The 16,767-nt window shown below is 50.7% G+C and overlaps 1 protein-coding gene across 6 annotated transcripts in view; it reads left to right on the forward strand.

Moving 5' to 3' along the window:
• Window positions 1-16,767, forward strand: part of LOC144950104 (disks large homolog 2-like) — a 422,604-nt gene that overhangs the window by 233,634 nt on the left and 172,203 nt on the right. For all 6 annotated transcript variants that reach the window (XM_078880161.1, XM_078880160.1, XM_078880156.1 and 3 more), the window contains one exon: window positions 12,090-12,246. In XM_078880161.1, the coding sequence (XP_078736287.1) occupies window positions 12,090-12,246 (157 nt within the window). The remainder of the gene's footprint in view (window positions 1-12,089; window positions 12,247-16,767) is intronic.

Here is a 16,767-nt window from a genome sequence, read left to right on the forward strand (position 1 = left end):
TGCTTGCGTGCGTGCGCACCCAGGTGCGTTTGCATACTTACATTTATTTTATTTTATGTGTACGGTAGTGGTGGTGGTTAGACCAGAGGGGTGAGCGCTTCAATGCTACAACCCCATGCGCGCGACGGTTGAAACGATGGTGCAAGTTGCTTAACTCCCCATCGCCTCTGCCCGCTGAGCGGTATCAATGAATGCACCGCAGTGAGTCGACGATGCGGTTGCTCAGGTGTGGTGATCCAACGTGGGCGGTACTCTCACCTCTTAGGGCGCCACTGTGGCTAGGAGATGTTAACTACCTCGCCTGGTTTACAGGAGGTCGTGGGTTCGATCCCGACCCTAACGCCTGCTGCTGTATATTTGGAGTCTGCGTGTCTCTCTCAACATATCCTAGCCACCGTGATGATGATAACTGCCTCGCCTGGTTTATAGGAGGCCGTGGGTTCGATCCTGACCCTGAAGCCTGCTGCTGTATATTTGGAGTCTGCGTGTCTCTCTCATCATCATCATGGTGGCTAGGAGATGTTAATTACCTCGCCGCCTGGTTTACAGGAGGTCGTGGGTTCGATCCCGACCCTGACGCCTGCTGCTGCTGTATATTTGGAGTTTGCGTGTCTCTCTCTCATCATCATCATCACGGTGGCTAAGAGATGTTGACTACCTCGCCTGGTTTACAGGAGGTCGTGGGTTCGATCCCGACCCTAACGCCTGCTGCTGTATATTTGGAGTTTGCGTGTCTCTCTCTCATCATCATCATCACGGTGGCTAAGAGATGTCAACTACCTCGCCTGGTTTACAGGAGGTTGTGGGTTCGATCCTGACCCTGACGCCTGCTGCTGTATATTTGGAGTCTGCGTGTCTCTCTCTCTCTCATCATCATCATCACGGTGGCTAGGAGATGTTAACTGCCTCGCCTGGTGTACAGGAGGTCGTGGGTTCGATCCTGACCCTGACGCCTGCTGTATATTTGGAGTTTGCGTCTCTCTCTTTCTCATCATCATTATGGTGGCTAAGATATGTCAACTACCTCGCGTGGTATACATGAGGTCGAGGGTTCGATCCCGACCCTGACGCCTGCTGCTGTATATTTGAAGTTTGCGTCTCTCTCTCCACCATGGTCGCGTGGATTTTTCTCCGGTGTTTCCCTCCACATTTTAGATTATTCGGATTATTTGGCTGCTATAAATTTCCGCATGATAACCCGCTTCGTCGAGCTATCATTTGTGACCAGGTTGATTCTAAAAATTAAGCTAATAGCTCAGGTTTACATGGTTAAAAACGAAAAGTTTCATTTGTATTTTTTTTGGTAATTTGGTTTCCTTTCCTGATCACGGATGCTTGTGTTGCGCCCGAAACGTTGTGATTTATTTTATTTTCTACCTACGTGACTTTACCGAAACAACCAAAGAATATGGATTCCTGCAGTCACGAAAGCTTCAAATCAAGATTCTTTCGGTAAAGTCACGTAGATAGAAAAAAATAAAGTTGATCAAAAATAAGTAATAATATTTTTTATTTTATTTTTATTTTATTAACTTCACCGAAAAAAATAATTAATCAAATCAAATAAAAAATATACTTATTCTTTATTTTTAAAAATATTAGTTAATATTTATTTTATTTGTATTTCATCAACTTTATTATTATTTTTTCTATCTATTAGATTATATTATTTTGTTTTATTTTTCTACCTACGTGACTTTACCGAAAGAACCAAAGAGTCTGGATTCCTGCAGTCACGAAAGCATCAAATCAAGATTCCTTTCCTCTACTTTCCACTCATTTCGTCTTTTTGTTGCATTGTTTGTTGTCGTAACGTTCTGACCCCCCCGTGCCCCTCCTGGACATTTGTGACAAAGAGCTTTATAGCTCGTCGGATTCCTCCTGCAGTATAAATTAATATTCTCATCTATGAATCGGGGCATTGCGTCGTTATGTTGCGGACGGCCACAGTCGCACCGCTGCAGCAGCGGCACGATGAAGACATTTCAGGGCTGCACCTTTGAACCTTTTGCACGTGTGAAAATATCTTGCAAAGTCTAAGCGTAAATATTTTTTTTTTCACCCGTCGAAAAAGATCGCCGGTACGTCCGAGAACGACGCGCCGCGCCGCTTGCCCGGGAGCTCGGAGTTGTGATTCGTTGTACGGAAATGGGGGGTGGGGGGGGATATGGGACACACACACGGTGCTCATGGAAGAGACGCCCGGCGAATGCAGCCTTGGCGGGGAAGCTTGCTCTATTGTCCGCTTTGTGAAGTGACAGACGAGCCAAGATGAAGGCACGTGCGCTCGCAATTGAATGGGGAATGAAGGAGAGGGAGGGACAGCAACAACAAAAACCGAGGTCACATCCGAGTGGACATTCGGCAGCTCCTGAAGGCTTCGGGAAAAGAGACTGGCCTCTGATTGTGTCTAGACAATAGACTGACAAACCAGTCTGATGGTCTCTCTAGACAATAGACTGGCAGATCAGTCTCTGATGGGGTCTCTAGACAATAGACTGACAGCCCGGCCTCTGTCGGAGTCTCTAGAGTCTATCAGTCTAGAGTCTAGAGACTCCGACAGAGGCCGGGCTGTCAGTCTATTGTCTAGAGTCTAGACAATGGACTGGCAGACGAGTCTCTAATGGTATCTCTAAGACAATAGACTGACAGACCGATCTCTGATGGGGTCTTTAGACAATAGACTGACAGACCGGTCTCTGATGGAGTCTCTAGACAATAGACTGACAGACCGGTATCTGATGGAGTCTCTAGACAATAGACTGACAGACGAGTCTCTAATGGTATCTCTAGACAATAGATTGACAGAGCGGTCTCTGATGGTGTCTCTAGACAATAGACTGACAGACCGGTATCTGATGGTCTCTCTAGACAATAGACTGGCAGACCAGTCTGATGGGGTCCCAAAACAATAGACTGACAGACCTGTCTCTGATGGGGTCTCTAGACAATAGACTGACAGACCAGTCTTTGATGGGGTCTCTAGACAATAGACTGGCAGACCAGTCTCTGATTGTGTCTAGACAATAGACTGACAGACTGGTCTCTGATGGTGTCTCTAGACAATACACTGGCAGATTGGTCTCTAATGGTATCTCTAGACAATAGACTGGCAGAGTCTGTAGACAATAGACTAGCAGATTGGTCTCTAATGGTATCTCTAGACAATAGACTGGCAGACCAGTCTCTGATGGGGTCTCTAGACAATAGACTAGCAGATTGGTCTCTAATGGTATCTTTAGACAATAGACTGACAGACCGGTCTCTCCTCGGCAACGTGACCTTAACGGAGCACACGCACCACTGGGTCGTCCGCTGCCTTGATTTCCTCGGCTCCACAAAGTGGCCCAGCGCTTTGTTCGAGCCGCCCGTTTACCATCCCCGTCGCCATGGCAGCCGGGGGAAAAGCCGCGTGCCGCGGAGGCGCTTGCGCTGAATCCTGAAAAGGCCAAAGTGAAAACGCAAAGTTTTTCACGAAAGCCACCGACGATCCGCTCTGCTCTTTCTCAGATTCGCTACCTTTCTCTGCCGGCCGTCGCTGAACAGCCGACGCAGCCGTGAAGGTCTGCAGCCCCTCCTGCAGTCCGTCGCTCGCTCCACTGCGGGCATCAGGAACCCTCCGCTAGAAGCCGATGTCCAAGGGAGGACCCCCCTGCCCCCCCCCCCCTCCCCATTGAGAGGTTATCCCGCGAAATTCGTTTTTTTTTTTGCACGGAAGTTGTCTCAATCGGGCAGGTGAATTTGTCCAAACTTTAAAGTCGCAAAATAACATTTTCGTTGCGGCGGCCATCTTTGATCCAAACGCATGCTACTCTTAAAAAATAAGACAAGGAGGACCCCCCTCCCTTCCCCTCCCTTTTCATGTTCTTCTCCTACAGGGGTGTCAGAGCTTAGCAAGACCACCAGGGGCTTGTAGAGTTTATTGAAACGATTGATTGAAACGTGCGTGTTTAGACGGGTCTCCATTGCGCTCTAGTCCGCGACGTTGTGGGTCGTGCCGTTGTCCAACCCCCTTTCACATCCTCTGCGGTGTCTGCCTCAAGCGTTTTGTTCGTACAAAAAATACCCACGGTCTAACCCCACGGGCAGCTGAAACCTGGATTCTAACCGAGGATCTCGGTGGACGGAGCCGGGTCGGTGTCTCTGACCCCTGACCCACACGGCCGCCCCCCCCCCCCCGCCCCCAGTAATGCACAGTGTTTTAACCTGGCCCTCGTGCGTTCCCTGTGTACGTACGCGTTGACATCGGCCTGACTCGGCGCCAGCCCGCCAGCCCGCCAGCCCACCAGCCCGCGCCAAGTGCACGCAACGCTCTCCCTCCAACTCCCCCCCCCCCCTCCTTCGCGCGAGCATGGCGCTTGTTAACCTTACGACCCTCCCTTAAAACTCCTCATTCTTCGGATGCTTGGGGGGGAGCGGGGGGTCACGCCGGGGTCATTGCTTGACAAGGATTGGCCTTACATCGACGGAAAAGGTGTCTACCACCATTGTGGTAACTGAACATCGCCCCCCCCCCCACACATCCCACCACCCTGCAACATTTTCGACAACAATCACGTTAAATTTCGATTTAAAGCTTTCGTGACTGCAGGGATTCATCTTCTTGGTTCTTTCGGTAAAGTCACGTAGAAGGAAAATAATAAAATAATAAGAATAAAACATAATAAAATAATTCTCACGACGTTTCGGCCACAACGCAAGCAGCCGTCTTCAGGTGGAGAATAGGTCTGTCGAGAAGGCAGAGTCTCCGACAGACCTGTTCTCCACCTGAAGATGGCTGCTTGCGTTGTGGCCGAAACGTCGTGAGAATTATTTTATTATGTTTTATTATTGTTATTTTATTATTTTTCTTCTACGTGACTTTACCGAAAGAACCAAGAAGGAAGAACAATTACGTTCTTTTTCTTTTTTTAAATCCGCTTTTCCCCCTCTTCGACCAAGCGGCGTAACATGCTGACTCGCTCGCACGACGGAACGTAACGCCGCGTGGCAGCAGCAGCGGCGGCGGCGCGCGGACGCTGGTCGGCCCTGTACCGAGTCGGGAGCCAGTGGTCTCGTGCAATTAGCGTACGGCATTTCCACCCCTTTATTCCCGAAACTCGCCTTCCGCGATTTTGGCGATCCGCGGATCGCGTCCGGAACGCTTGCACGACTGCTGCATCGAGAGAGAGAGAGAGGGGTAGGTGATGAGAGATGAAGTGGTGAGAGAGAGAGAGCTATTTAAGTATTTATTTAAGGTAATTCATACAAAAAAGATGTGTTCGGAGGTCAATATCATTATCCGCGAAATTTGCTATTCACAAGTGTTTAACTCGCGAATAACGAGGAAATGCTGTAATGTTAGTGCACACGTGGTTTTGCCGGTAGGACAGACAACCTGGCACTTTTGACGACAGAGTTAGAAAATACGCTTGTACGCGGCCTCCATAATCTAAGCAATTCCACGGTAGTTTGATTTTTAACTACCTCGCCTGGTATGCAGAAGGTCGTGGGTTCAACCCCGATCCAGGCGCCCGTATATTTGGAGTTTGCATTTTCTTCAGATCCTCCGGTTTTTCCCTCCACGTTTAGAGTCGACGTGCGTTGAGAGTATTTGGCTGCTAAAAATGTCCACTTGATGATGAGCTCAACTTCGTTGAGGCTATCATTTGTGGCCAGGCCGCTTCTGACAAAAGAGTTACATAGCTCAGTGGGCCTTACCCGGGAAATTTTTATTTTATTTTTAAAATTCAAAGACAGCTGCTGGGCCAGCGGAGCAAGTGTAGGGAAAATAAGTAATATAAAACAAGAATTAAACACGCTTTAATGAAATGTACTAGTAATGGAAGAACTACACGACTCCAGGAAGTGGCCCCGAAGCTTGCCATAACGTAAGGGACCGTGGGCAATTACAGCCAGCGTCAGTTGAGCGTGGACAATTAGACTCAAGCCGAAACATAACATGTAAATAATAATGTTTAGAAATATTTTATTTAAAATTTTAATGATAGAATATAGTGTTGTCATCAGTATGACATAAGTATACCAAGTTTGCAGTCGATACCACATTGGGAAGTGGGTTAAAATTGAGTTACAAGATTTGAGGATACAACAGAGTGAGTTCATAGAAAGCGTGTAACAAAAAAAAACTCCACAAAGAGCATCGCAGAACTCGGAGAGACAAACCAGAGTCATGGAGGAACTTTGGAGAATGTGTCTTGCCCTGATGGCTGCTGACCGTCAGCTTCCTTACCGGCCAACTAAATCCGTCGATGAATCAGAATCGGGATTAAAAAAAAAAAAATTGACTCGAGGAGGAATCCGATGAGCTGTGAAGCTCTTTCTTCACAGGTCGGTTTGCGGTGGTCGGCAAAGTCACAACAAGAAACACAATAGCAGTGCAAAGTATATGAAAACAAATCACAAAATATTGAAATAAACTAAATTTTTTTGGGAGGGGGGGGGGTGGGGGCCGAGGGGGAGTGGGAAACCGTGGATATCGATGATGATGCTATTGACGGGCATCAAATTAAGTCGCGCGCCTTCGGAAAGTGACCGTCTTTTCTCGGGAATCGTGAATTTCCCGTTGCCCTCGCGAGAGAGTCTCGCTGCTCGCGTGCACACGCCGCAACCGCCACCGCCACCACCGCCCCACCGCCACCGCCACCACCATCGCCACCACCGCCACCACCATCGCCACCACCGCCACTGCCGCCACCACCATCGCCACCACCGCCACCACCGCCACCACCATCGCCGCCACTGCCACCACCACCGCCGCCACCGCCACTGCCACCGCCACTGCCACCGACGCCACGACCACCGCCGCCACCACCGCCGCCACCACCGCTGCCGCCACCGCCACCACCGCCGCCGCCACCACCACCGCCGCCGCCGCCGCCGCCGCCGCCACCCCCACCACCGCCACCACCGCCGTTATTTATTCACGAAGAGCCTCGCCGCCGCGCTTTTAATGTCAGTGCCGATAACGTTTAATCTGCCGCGGACGCCTTCGCGATGCTGCTGTCGCTCGCACGCCGGGGGGCGGGGGGGGGGGGGCAGGGGGGGGGCGGTGGGGGGGCGGTGGGGACTGTGCCCACTTTTGGCACTGCCTTCCCCGGTCGTGGCCATTGAGGTCGCCCGCCGCCGCGTCTAGAATCGCGCATTTCGGTGGCCTGGGTTGCCTTTTTATTTTGACTTAAAACTTTCGTGATTGCAGGAATTCATCATATTCTATGGTTCTTTCGGTAAAGTCACGTATGATGGAAAAATAATGATTAAAAAAAAAAAATTAAGCGAATAAGAATATCACGACGTTTCAATCGCAACACAAGCGGTCATCATCAGTCGTGATATTTATAAAATTTATTTTTTATTATTCTTTTTTTTCCATCTACGTGACTTCACCGAAAGAACCATAGCATTTTCTTTTGTATTTTTGCGGTTGTAAATTTCGATGTCCCTCTGTGCGTTCCCTCGCTGTGTGGTTTACGCCATTTTCACCTGAGGACGAGCGCTTGTGTTGCGTTCGAAACGTCGTGATCTATTTTAATTTAATTTTTTATTTTATTTCTACATACGTGACTTTACCGAAAGAACCAATGAACATTTACTTGTACTCGAGGAATCCAATGAGCAGAAGAAGAGTGCTTTATGGGAGGAGGCTTGAGCTGATTTATTTACCTTGATTTCCAGGGGTTGGGGGAGCGGTGGTGGGGGGCGGTGGTTAGCACGCACTGCACCTTGGACCTGGTAGACCTGAGTTTGATACCCGTCCATGGCTAATATCAATGTGCGAGAAGGAAGCTGAACCGGTCCTGGCCCCCATTCCCTTCACCGTCTCACGCCGACTGGCGGTGTTTAAGACGAAACGTCGTCTCTAGTTTTTGCGCACATCTCCGCGTGTGCGTTTTGCATGTGTCTGTTGATTTTTTGGGTCCGTGATTTTTGTGCACCTTTGGATATTTGTGACACGGAATCGGTGGCGCGAAGACCGGTGGATGGGTGGGTGGATTGGGGTGCCATTGCGCTATGACATCCAGTGACCTCGTTTCGATTGTAGACCATGGCTATCGTCTCCGATCCTAAGCTCCCGCGAAGGAAACGAGTTCACATCCTGGCCGCGTGTCCGACTCGGCCGTGTCAATCTTCTGCGGTCGATGATTACTCAACGGTAAATGTACTCTTGTTTAGCTGGCTACCCCAGGAATATTGCATTTAAATAACTATTTTACTGGTAGGAACCTCCTGGTTACACCAGCCCACGGGGGATTATTGTGTCCGTCGTGCAGGGAGGGGCTGGGTGGGGAGGGAGGGGCTGGGTGGGGAGGGGATGGTGGGGAGGGGCTGGGTGGGGAGGGTCGGGCTGGGTGGGGAGGAGAAGGTGGGGAGGGGCTGGGTGGGGAAGGGCTGGGTGGGGAGGGTGGGGAGGGGCTGGGTGGGGAAGGTGGGGCTGGGTGAGGGGTGGGAGAGGTGGGGCTGGGTAGGGAGGGGCTGGTCACCCCGTGGTGCTCTTATAAAACTCAACGTTTAGCCTACTCACGCCGGCTTGTGACCGTCCTCACAGTCGGGCATATTTGCGGAATACACCATGCCGCCGTTGACCCTGGCCATTGACCGAGCAACCCAACGTTCCTACCAGCTCCCTCAGCAGGAATGTGTTATTTCTTCCTTTATTTTTGTTCGTTAAAGTTTGTCGTCATACATTTTCAACCGGTTCTCGATTCCTGTAACGTGTGAAACTCGGACCAAGACTCACCGGTTGTATCGTGCCCTGTGCGACCGTGATGATCCTGACCAAGATCTTCCCCGTGCAGCAGACATCTGTTACCGTCGCTGGACGCACATGAAATATGAAGCCTCACGGCCGATTTGATCGCTTCCTGCTGAAATAAATAAGATCTATCAAATTTCCATCACTGAGTTCATTAACCGGCAACTGAGAACCAGCGAGTGCTCGTTTGAATGGGGGGCAGTGCTTTGAGTTATTTTTTCTTTCAAATGCATCGGCGAAAAAAGTCCATCTGGTAATCTACAGAAAACAAAATTTTTGAGTCGGTGCAGGGGCAGGGTTGCTCCTTAATATCCAAGGCTCCAGGCTGCAGCCTTTAAAGCCCCCCGCGTTAATCCGACCGCGGGCGCAGTTAGGGGAGTGGGGTTCATTGTGGCCGTTATCAGCGGCGGAGCTAATGCTGCGTGACGCGCAAAGCAGGGCGGCGGAAAGCGCGCGTGCGCGCGTCGTGAGTGTCTGGTGTGTGTGTGTCCACTTTTCAGATGAGCGGCAAACTCGACTTGATCCACCTACTTGCCTTGCCACGTTCTCGCATCGATGAACGGCGCTCGCCGGATTAATTGCGCCCGCCGGCGCTGGGGTGAAGTTGCGCGTCTCGCGACCGACGGACCGTCGACGGCTCAGCGCGCGTTATCACCGGACGCGAAGCCGCTGGTCGCCATCGAAACCGGGCGGCACACGTCCGGTTCGAGGACGGCGCGGGGTCTTCGTCCCGGTCAACACGGGGGGTGCCTGGGATATACGGGGGAGCCTGCTTTCTGTTACCCAGAGTGCAGCGGGAGGGAGGCAGGCAGGGAGGGAGGGAGGCAGGGAGGGAGGCAGGCAGGGAGGGAGGGAGGGAGGCAGGGATGGAGGCAGGGAGGGAGGGAGGGAGGCAGGCAGGGAGGGAGGGAGGCAGGGAGGGAGGCAGGGAGGGAGGGAGGGAGGCAGGCAGGGAGGGAGGGAGGCAGGGATGGAGGCAGGGAGGGAGGGAGGGAGGGATGGAGGCAGGGAGGGAGGCAGGCAGGGAGGGAGGGAGGCAGGGATGGAGGCAGGGAGGCAGGGAGGGAGGTCAGGATGGAGTCGAGGGGGAGGGAGAGAGGGAGGGAGGCGGTAGGGGAGGCGGTGGGTGTTCTGATGAGTGGAAGGGAGCGCGCTTATCGTGAGCTATTTGTGACGCCGTCGGCAGAATAGGCCGAGTTGCGGCAAGGGTGGCGCTGAGGCTTGCGGCGGACACTTTTCGTCCGCGTGCCCTGCGGGAAGAGAAAAATCAAGTTTGGCAAAGTCTGCGACGAGCCGGGTCAAGGGGCGCCGCCGAATTGCGGGGCGTGCGTGCGTGCGCGCTTTGCGATGTTCGCGGTAAACGTATCGTCGGCGATGCTGTGGATGAACGGAAAGAACTTTCCGCCCCAGACCGGGTCGCGGTGTGTCGGAACCGGCCACTTTAAGACCTCCTCTTGCAGGTATAATACAACGTGTTTAATTCTCAGTAAAAAAATATTTTAAAAAATAATTTTAGTTTACGATTGCACGCGAGATTTTCGCGGTTTGCGCCGCGCCAGCCCTCCGACCCGTTTTTTTGTTCCGGCACGATGTCCGACGTTTCGCTGCACTTGCCATGGGGCGGGTGTGGGGGGGTGGATAGCTTCTTCTGGGCTTGGAAGTGACCACGTCACGCCGGACGGACATCGCGCGTTGTACAATCGGACTAGACAGCGGAGAGCCGTAGGTTTGTTTTGTGCGAGTCTCGAAGTGTGTCCCCATTTGGGTAGCGTTTGAATGTATACGTGTGTGTTTGTACGTTGAACTTCTTTCGCACCATACGTAGCTGACCGCGCCAATCGGAGGTGCGAGGGGAGCGGAAGGACAACATATTAATCGCAACATCACACGGTTTTAAGTAAATCAATTTAACACGTGGATGCTTTCGCGACCAATATTATTCATAATATAGGCTTTTGGGTCAGATCGCGTTATTTATAAATGTGTCGTAACCCTCCACCACCCGACACGGCCAAACAGTTTAAAATGTGTCACGTTTTTCAAAGGACAAAATAAATTCACTTCTTTAGCCCACCGGTGTGCTGAAGAGAGAATCAACAGCATTTTAAAATTTGAGTAGCGCGACGTTTCGCTGATAATTACAATCAGCTTCATCGGGCAAGAATGGCGAAGCTCTCCTGTTGCTTCCGGTCTTAAATAGAGCAGCAGCAGGGTGACGTCATCATTTAATTAAATTCAATCTGGTGCAGTGATTCGAGGTAAGTGCGGCCTGGAAGCGCATTATTAAATAAATACAATTACATATGAAGGAAACAAATACCAATGAATAACAATTGAAGGATTACCAATCTATATAATTACAATACCCTGCCCCTCCTTGCCTCGAATCACTGCACCAGATTTAATTGAATTAAATGATGACGTCACCCTGCTGCTGCTGCTGCTCTATTTAAGACCTGATGCCAGATTTGGAATCGGCACCTCAAAATTACCTTAAAACCGTTGGAAGATCCTTATGCCAGAAAAAGTGTGTTGACCACTGTATAATTAGATTTCGATGTAAAGCTTTCGTGACTGCAGGAATTCATCTTCTTGGTTCTTTCGGTAAAGTCACGTAGAAGGGAAGTAATAAAATAATAAAAATAAAACATAATAAAATTATTCTCACGACGTTTCGGCCACAACGCAAGCAGCCGTCCTCAGGTGAAATTAGATCAAGTGGTTAGAGCCGCGTGGGTTGGATGTTGTGGGGGGCGGTGGGGGGGGGAGTCACGTGACAAAGATAAAGTGTTCGCCGTGAAAAACCAAACCCGCTCGAGCATACGGTGAGTGTGCATCGGTGTCTGCTCACGTGCCCCTTCACGGACACGACCCCCGCTGGGGGTGGACATTCCACATTGCCGTGGAATTTCCGCATTTCAAGATCAAGTTCATTTATTAGGTATGGCCCTGTGAGCCATTCGGCTCTTGAATCGGGTGCAACCGCAACAAACAAAAAAACATGAACACAAAACATCTTAAAGTAACTATGTGACTGAGTGCAAACAGAACATCCAAGAAAAGACAGCAAAATATTGCAGAAAAAAACACCGTACACCAACGCTGTGTGCAAAAATCCCAGTGGGATGCAAGTCAAACAACAGCAACAACATTTGCTTGCGGCACCACCGCCGCGGCGGCAGCCGGAAGATCCCACGTCCTACGCGGTGGCGGCGGCGGCTTGCCACGGCGCCGGCCTTGGTGGGCGCTGCTCGCTAACGGCGCTTTGCCCCCCCACCCCCCCAAACCAGTCTGTTGGCGGCGGTGGATGTGACGCCTCTGGTCCGTGCGTGTGCAGGGAAGCGCGGCGAGTGGTCCTGCACAAGGCCTCCTCGGGCCTCGGCTTCAACATCGTCGGGGGCGAGGACGGGGAGGGTATCTTTGTCTCCTTCATCCTCGCCGGCGGCCCGGCGGACCTCAGCGGGGAGCTGCGGCGAGGCGATCAGATCCTCTCGGTAAGTCTTGCCGCCCCGCCCCGCACCGCCCCAGAGGTCGCAACCGGGTACCCGATACCCGTACCCTACCCGATACCCGGCTACCTGTACCCGGCCGGGTAGCCGTTTGCGACCCTGGTTGCGGCCGGGTACGGATACGGGTAGGCCGTGAGTCACTGGTGAGTAACCGTTTGTCACTCATTTCGGGTAGGGTACGGGTACGGGTAGGGAATGGCTACCCGTACCCGGCTGGGTACGGGTACCCGTTTGCGACCCTGGTGCGGCCGGGCACGGGTAAGGAATCAAAACCCGTTTGCGACCTCTGCCCCAACCCAACCAACCCCATCTCGCACATCGTTGCGGGCAAAACCCGAGATTGTTTCTGGCCAACGCCAGCGGTTCAGGAGCCCCCGGCGTGTAATAATAACACTGGTCAACACACTTTTTCTGGCATAAGGTATTCCCAACGGTTTTAAGGTAATTTTGGGGTGCCGATTCCAAATCTGGCTTTTGTTTTTGTCTATCACATCAAGTTTTAGAGATATCAAATATTGCGTTTTCAATAAGAAAAAAATTAAATAAGTGTGGATATCTACATAAAATTATATTATAAACACACTATCCTAAAAATACAGCACCATATTTTAACACTAAAGCAGTCATTGACTCGCAACAACTTGCAATCATAAGTAACATAGTTAATTTCGGGTAAGATCAATGAAAATGGGGTATGCCGATAGCATAAAAATGAGATGTGATAGAGCAAATCTGAGATCAGATTTGGAATCGGCACCCTGAAATTAGTCTAAAACAGCTGCAAAAGTCCAGGCCAGAAAAAATGTTTTTTTGTTGTTGTTGACCAGTGTAAGATGGCGGCCGGGATAGCACTTCTGTTGAGCGATAGGGAGTGGGCCCGGTGGCACCTCTGATCCACCTAGGCCACAACTCGGACGCGTTTTGGCCGGACGCGCGAATAAATGCCATGAACGTTGGTAATGCTCTCCGAGTATATGGCGAAGAGTGCCGTGATGCGTTGGATTTGCCCCTCGGTCGGTCTCTGTCTGTCTCGGCGTGGGCACTGGGCAGGGAGCGATGGCGCAGCAGTTAGCGAACCAGGCGACCCGAGTTCGATTCCCGCTCACGGCCAACACCACCAGTGACGGTTATCTGAACCGATCATGGGAGTCTCGTTGAGTACCTGGTCTGGTCTGTTAACATCGCCACTAGGGAGACAAAGGTGTGCTGTGTTGGCCTTCATAGGTGATGTGCTCAAACAACGCTGTCCCCAACAGTCGATGAAACGCTATATGGGGGATTTTTGTGGCCACCACCACGCCTGGCCACCTTTGTATCTTTCGTGGAAACGCGTGCATACAGGGCTGAAATAGATCCACGTACAGTATGTTTGCCCGGTTCTAAGCCTTTCCATGCAGCATATATGTTTGTCCGCTGGCCAGCGTATCATTCATGTATGTGTCCAATGCATGCAATCACTCATTCATGACTGTCCGTATTTCCGAAGTCAATAATTGAGTTTCTTGAATTTTAAACATCTTTTTGTTGTGCCCGAGGCTGTCAGCTCTCATTAGATTCACCGGCAGCACATCTGCCAACTGACCCAAATTCATCCTGAACACGTCCCCGATCCCATCTGATCTCAGAAGCCAAGCAGGGATTTTGAGCCTGGCTAGTAATTGGAACTGAGACCACCAGGGGTCGTGGGTTCGATCCCGACCCTGACGCCTGCTGTATATTTGGAGTTTGCGTGTCTCACTCTCATCATCATCACGGTGGCTAGGAGATGGTAACTGCCTTGCCGAGTATGCAGGAGGTCGTGGGTTCGATCCCCACCCTGACGATGCCTGCTGTATATTTGGAGTTTGCGTGTTTCTGTCATCATAATCACGGTGGCTAGGAGATGTCAACTACCTCGCCTGGTATGCAGGAGGTCGTGGGTTCGATCCCCACCCTGACGATACCTGTTGTATATTTGGAGTTTGAGTGTCTCTCCTCTTTTCCTGTCAGTCGCGTGGATTTTCCTCCGGGTCCTCCGGTTCTTCCCCCACCACATTTAGAGTAAACGTCACGCGTTTAGTGCATTTGGCTGCTATGAATGTCCACGTGATGATAAGCACGTTTCGTTGAACTATCGATTGTGTGCCAGGTCGCTTCTCAAAAAGGAGCTCTGCATAGCTCAGTGGTGCCTTCCTTACCTGGTGAAAATTGAAAACAGTTTTGGTTTAATTGCGGCCGCTAACAGGTGAGAAGAAACACGTCTGCGAGTGATGTGTCTCTACCGTTTCTATTCTCTGCGGGAAAACGGGGGTCCGATTCACGGTGGCACTGTGTCCAGGAACTCGTTGGGACATCGCGAAAGCGGTGGGGTGGGGGGCAGGGGTGGGGGGGGCACCGCCTGTATTTGACTCGGATCTCCTTTTTGCAATAATGCGCTCGTGCTGAGTGGCCTCTTACCGGGGGGCTTGAGTGAATCCTGATTGATGGATCGAGAGGCACGGGGGAGGGCGGTAATTTTTTGTTATCCATTCACGTTGAAACGCTCCGATAAAATCGTGCGCGCATAAGCGCGTTCTTGCGTGTTGTTGCGTGTTGTTGCGTGTTGTCGCGTGTTCTTGCGTGTTGTGAAGTGTTGTCGCGTCATCGCGACGTAAGAGACCGATTTGGGATGAGGGGGACTAGGCGGATCGTTGCGTCGTGCGTCGTTGCACGGCGAGAGATGGCGACCGACGCGCTCGCCTTCATCCAGCAGTGGATCGATCGCGGTTTTCACGACGAGGACGATTGCAGGCGTTGCGGGCTTTGCCGCGCGGCGATAATTCCCCTTTTTAAATCCTTTATATTAAGTTCACTTGCTTGCTTGCTTAGGACCGTGCAAATCTTTCGGTCGTTTTTTAACCCCCACTTCCCGTGATCCAATCGAGCTGACATTTTCCACACAGACTCGTTGTGCGTGACAATTAATGTTCGTGAAATTTTTTTCAAAAGTTTTACACTTTTTGGGACAAAAATATTATATCTAATTACCAATTTCTTAATGCTGCCATGCAATCATCTGACCCATAGGTGGCAGCCATTTCAAGCCAGAGGACGAGAGGACTCTAGCCGCCACGCATATAAAGGATTTATAGTGAAAAACTTTGTTTTTACGGGTTATACTTATTAGGGATTGATTTCCGTCGCTCTTAATTACATCGGCGTGGGGAATTTTGGTGGAATCGTTGGCACGCGTAGTGTTGTTGTGTTGTCGGCACCAAATTTTTTTTTTTAAATCCACGGACCCACAGTTGGCGATTGTTGAAATGAAATCAGGATTGTAGCAGTGGGGATGGGGGGGGTCCTGCATTGGACAGGTTACGGGGCTTTGACGTAAGAAGGGAATGGCACGTGTCGGCAGAACCTCCGAGTTGTTTCCGTGTACAAATTGACGATGTCACGGCAGCAACGGAGCAAAGAGCGAATGGGGGGAGGGGGGGGGGGGTTCTTTTGAATTTCGTTTTTTTGTGTTAGATCGCGTCAATACAAATGTGTCCTTAAACCCGCAGCCACCCGACACAGCCAATTAGTAAGGTTTGTCACGTTACTTGCACAGCGCACCGGCGTGTTGGAGAGCAAAGCCACAACATTTACAATCCGAGTACTAGATATTGTGGATTTGCGCACGAACGGATTCTGGGACGGTTTACGGGCGCCGTTTGTCTTCAGAAGTATTTCATTAGCAGTAAGGAAGACGGTACTTGGTCGGAATGAGAGGCAGAGACCGTGCGGTTTGCATGCCTTCGATCATTTTTATTTTATTTTTATCATTATATATTTCCCTCCGACCCTGCTGGTGGGCATTCCCAAGTTTTGTACAATGCTCAGAGCACCGTGGCCGGGTTTTGATTGGGGGGACGCGGGTTCACCGATTATCAACACAACTTCACGCGAACGTTTGTTTTTGCTTGCTCCGATCGGGTGAACCTTCTGAGAATCTCGATTTAAAGCTTTCGTGACTGCAGGGATTCATCTTCTTGGTTCTTTCGGTAAAGCCATGTAGAATGGAAATAATAAAATAATAAAAATAAAACATAACAAAATAATTCTCACGACGTTTCGGCCACAACGCAAGCAGCCGTCCTCAGGTGGAGAACAGGTCTGTCGGGAAGACAGCGTCTGAACAGGTCTGTCTTCTCGACAGACCTGTCCTTCACCTGAGGACGGCTGCTTGCGTTGTGGCCCGAACGTCATGAAAATTGTATTTAATTATGTTTTATTATTTTATTATTTCCCTTCTACGTGACTTTACCGAAAGAACCAAGAAGATGAATCCCTGCAGTCACGAAAGCTTTAAATCGAAAGAGACCAATGGAATTAACAAAAGCTGAAGTGAATTTGCTTGCGCGCCGATCTGCTCAATTCCCGTCAACAGCCTTGAGCCAGCGGTGGAAATTCCACATTGCTATCGTGGGGATTCATATCCTTCACACACAGGCTGCTGCGGTCAGCGAGCGCCTATTAAGGCTGGCACGGTGCATGAGAGGCTGC

Source organism: Lampetra fluviatilis, chromosome 56 (genome assembly GCF_964198595.1).
Source record: "Lampetra fluviatilis chromosome 56, kcLamFluv1.1, whole genome shotgun sequence".
NCBI lineage: Eukaryota > Metazoa > Chordata > Hyperoartia > Petromyzontiformes > Petromyzontidae > Lampetra > Lampetra fluviatilis.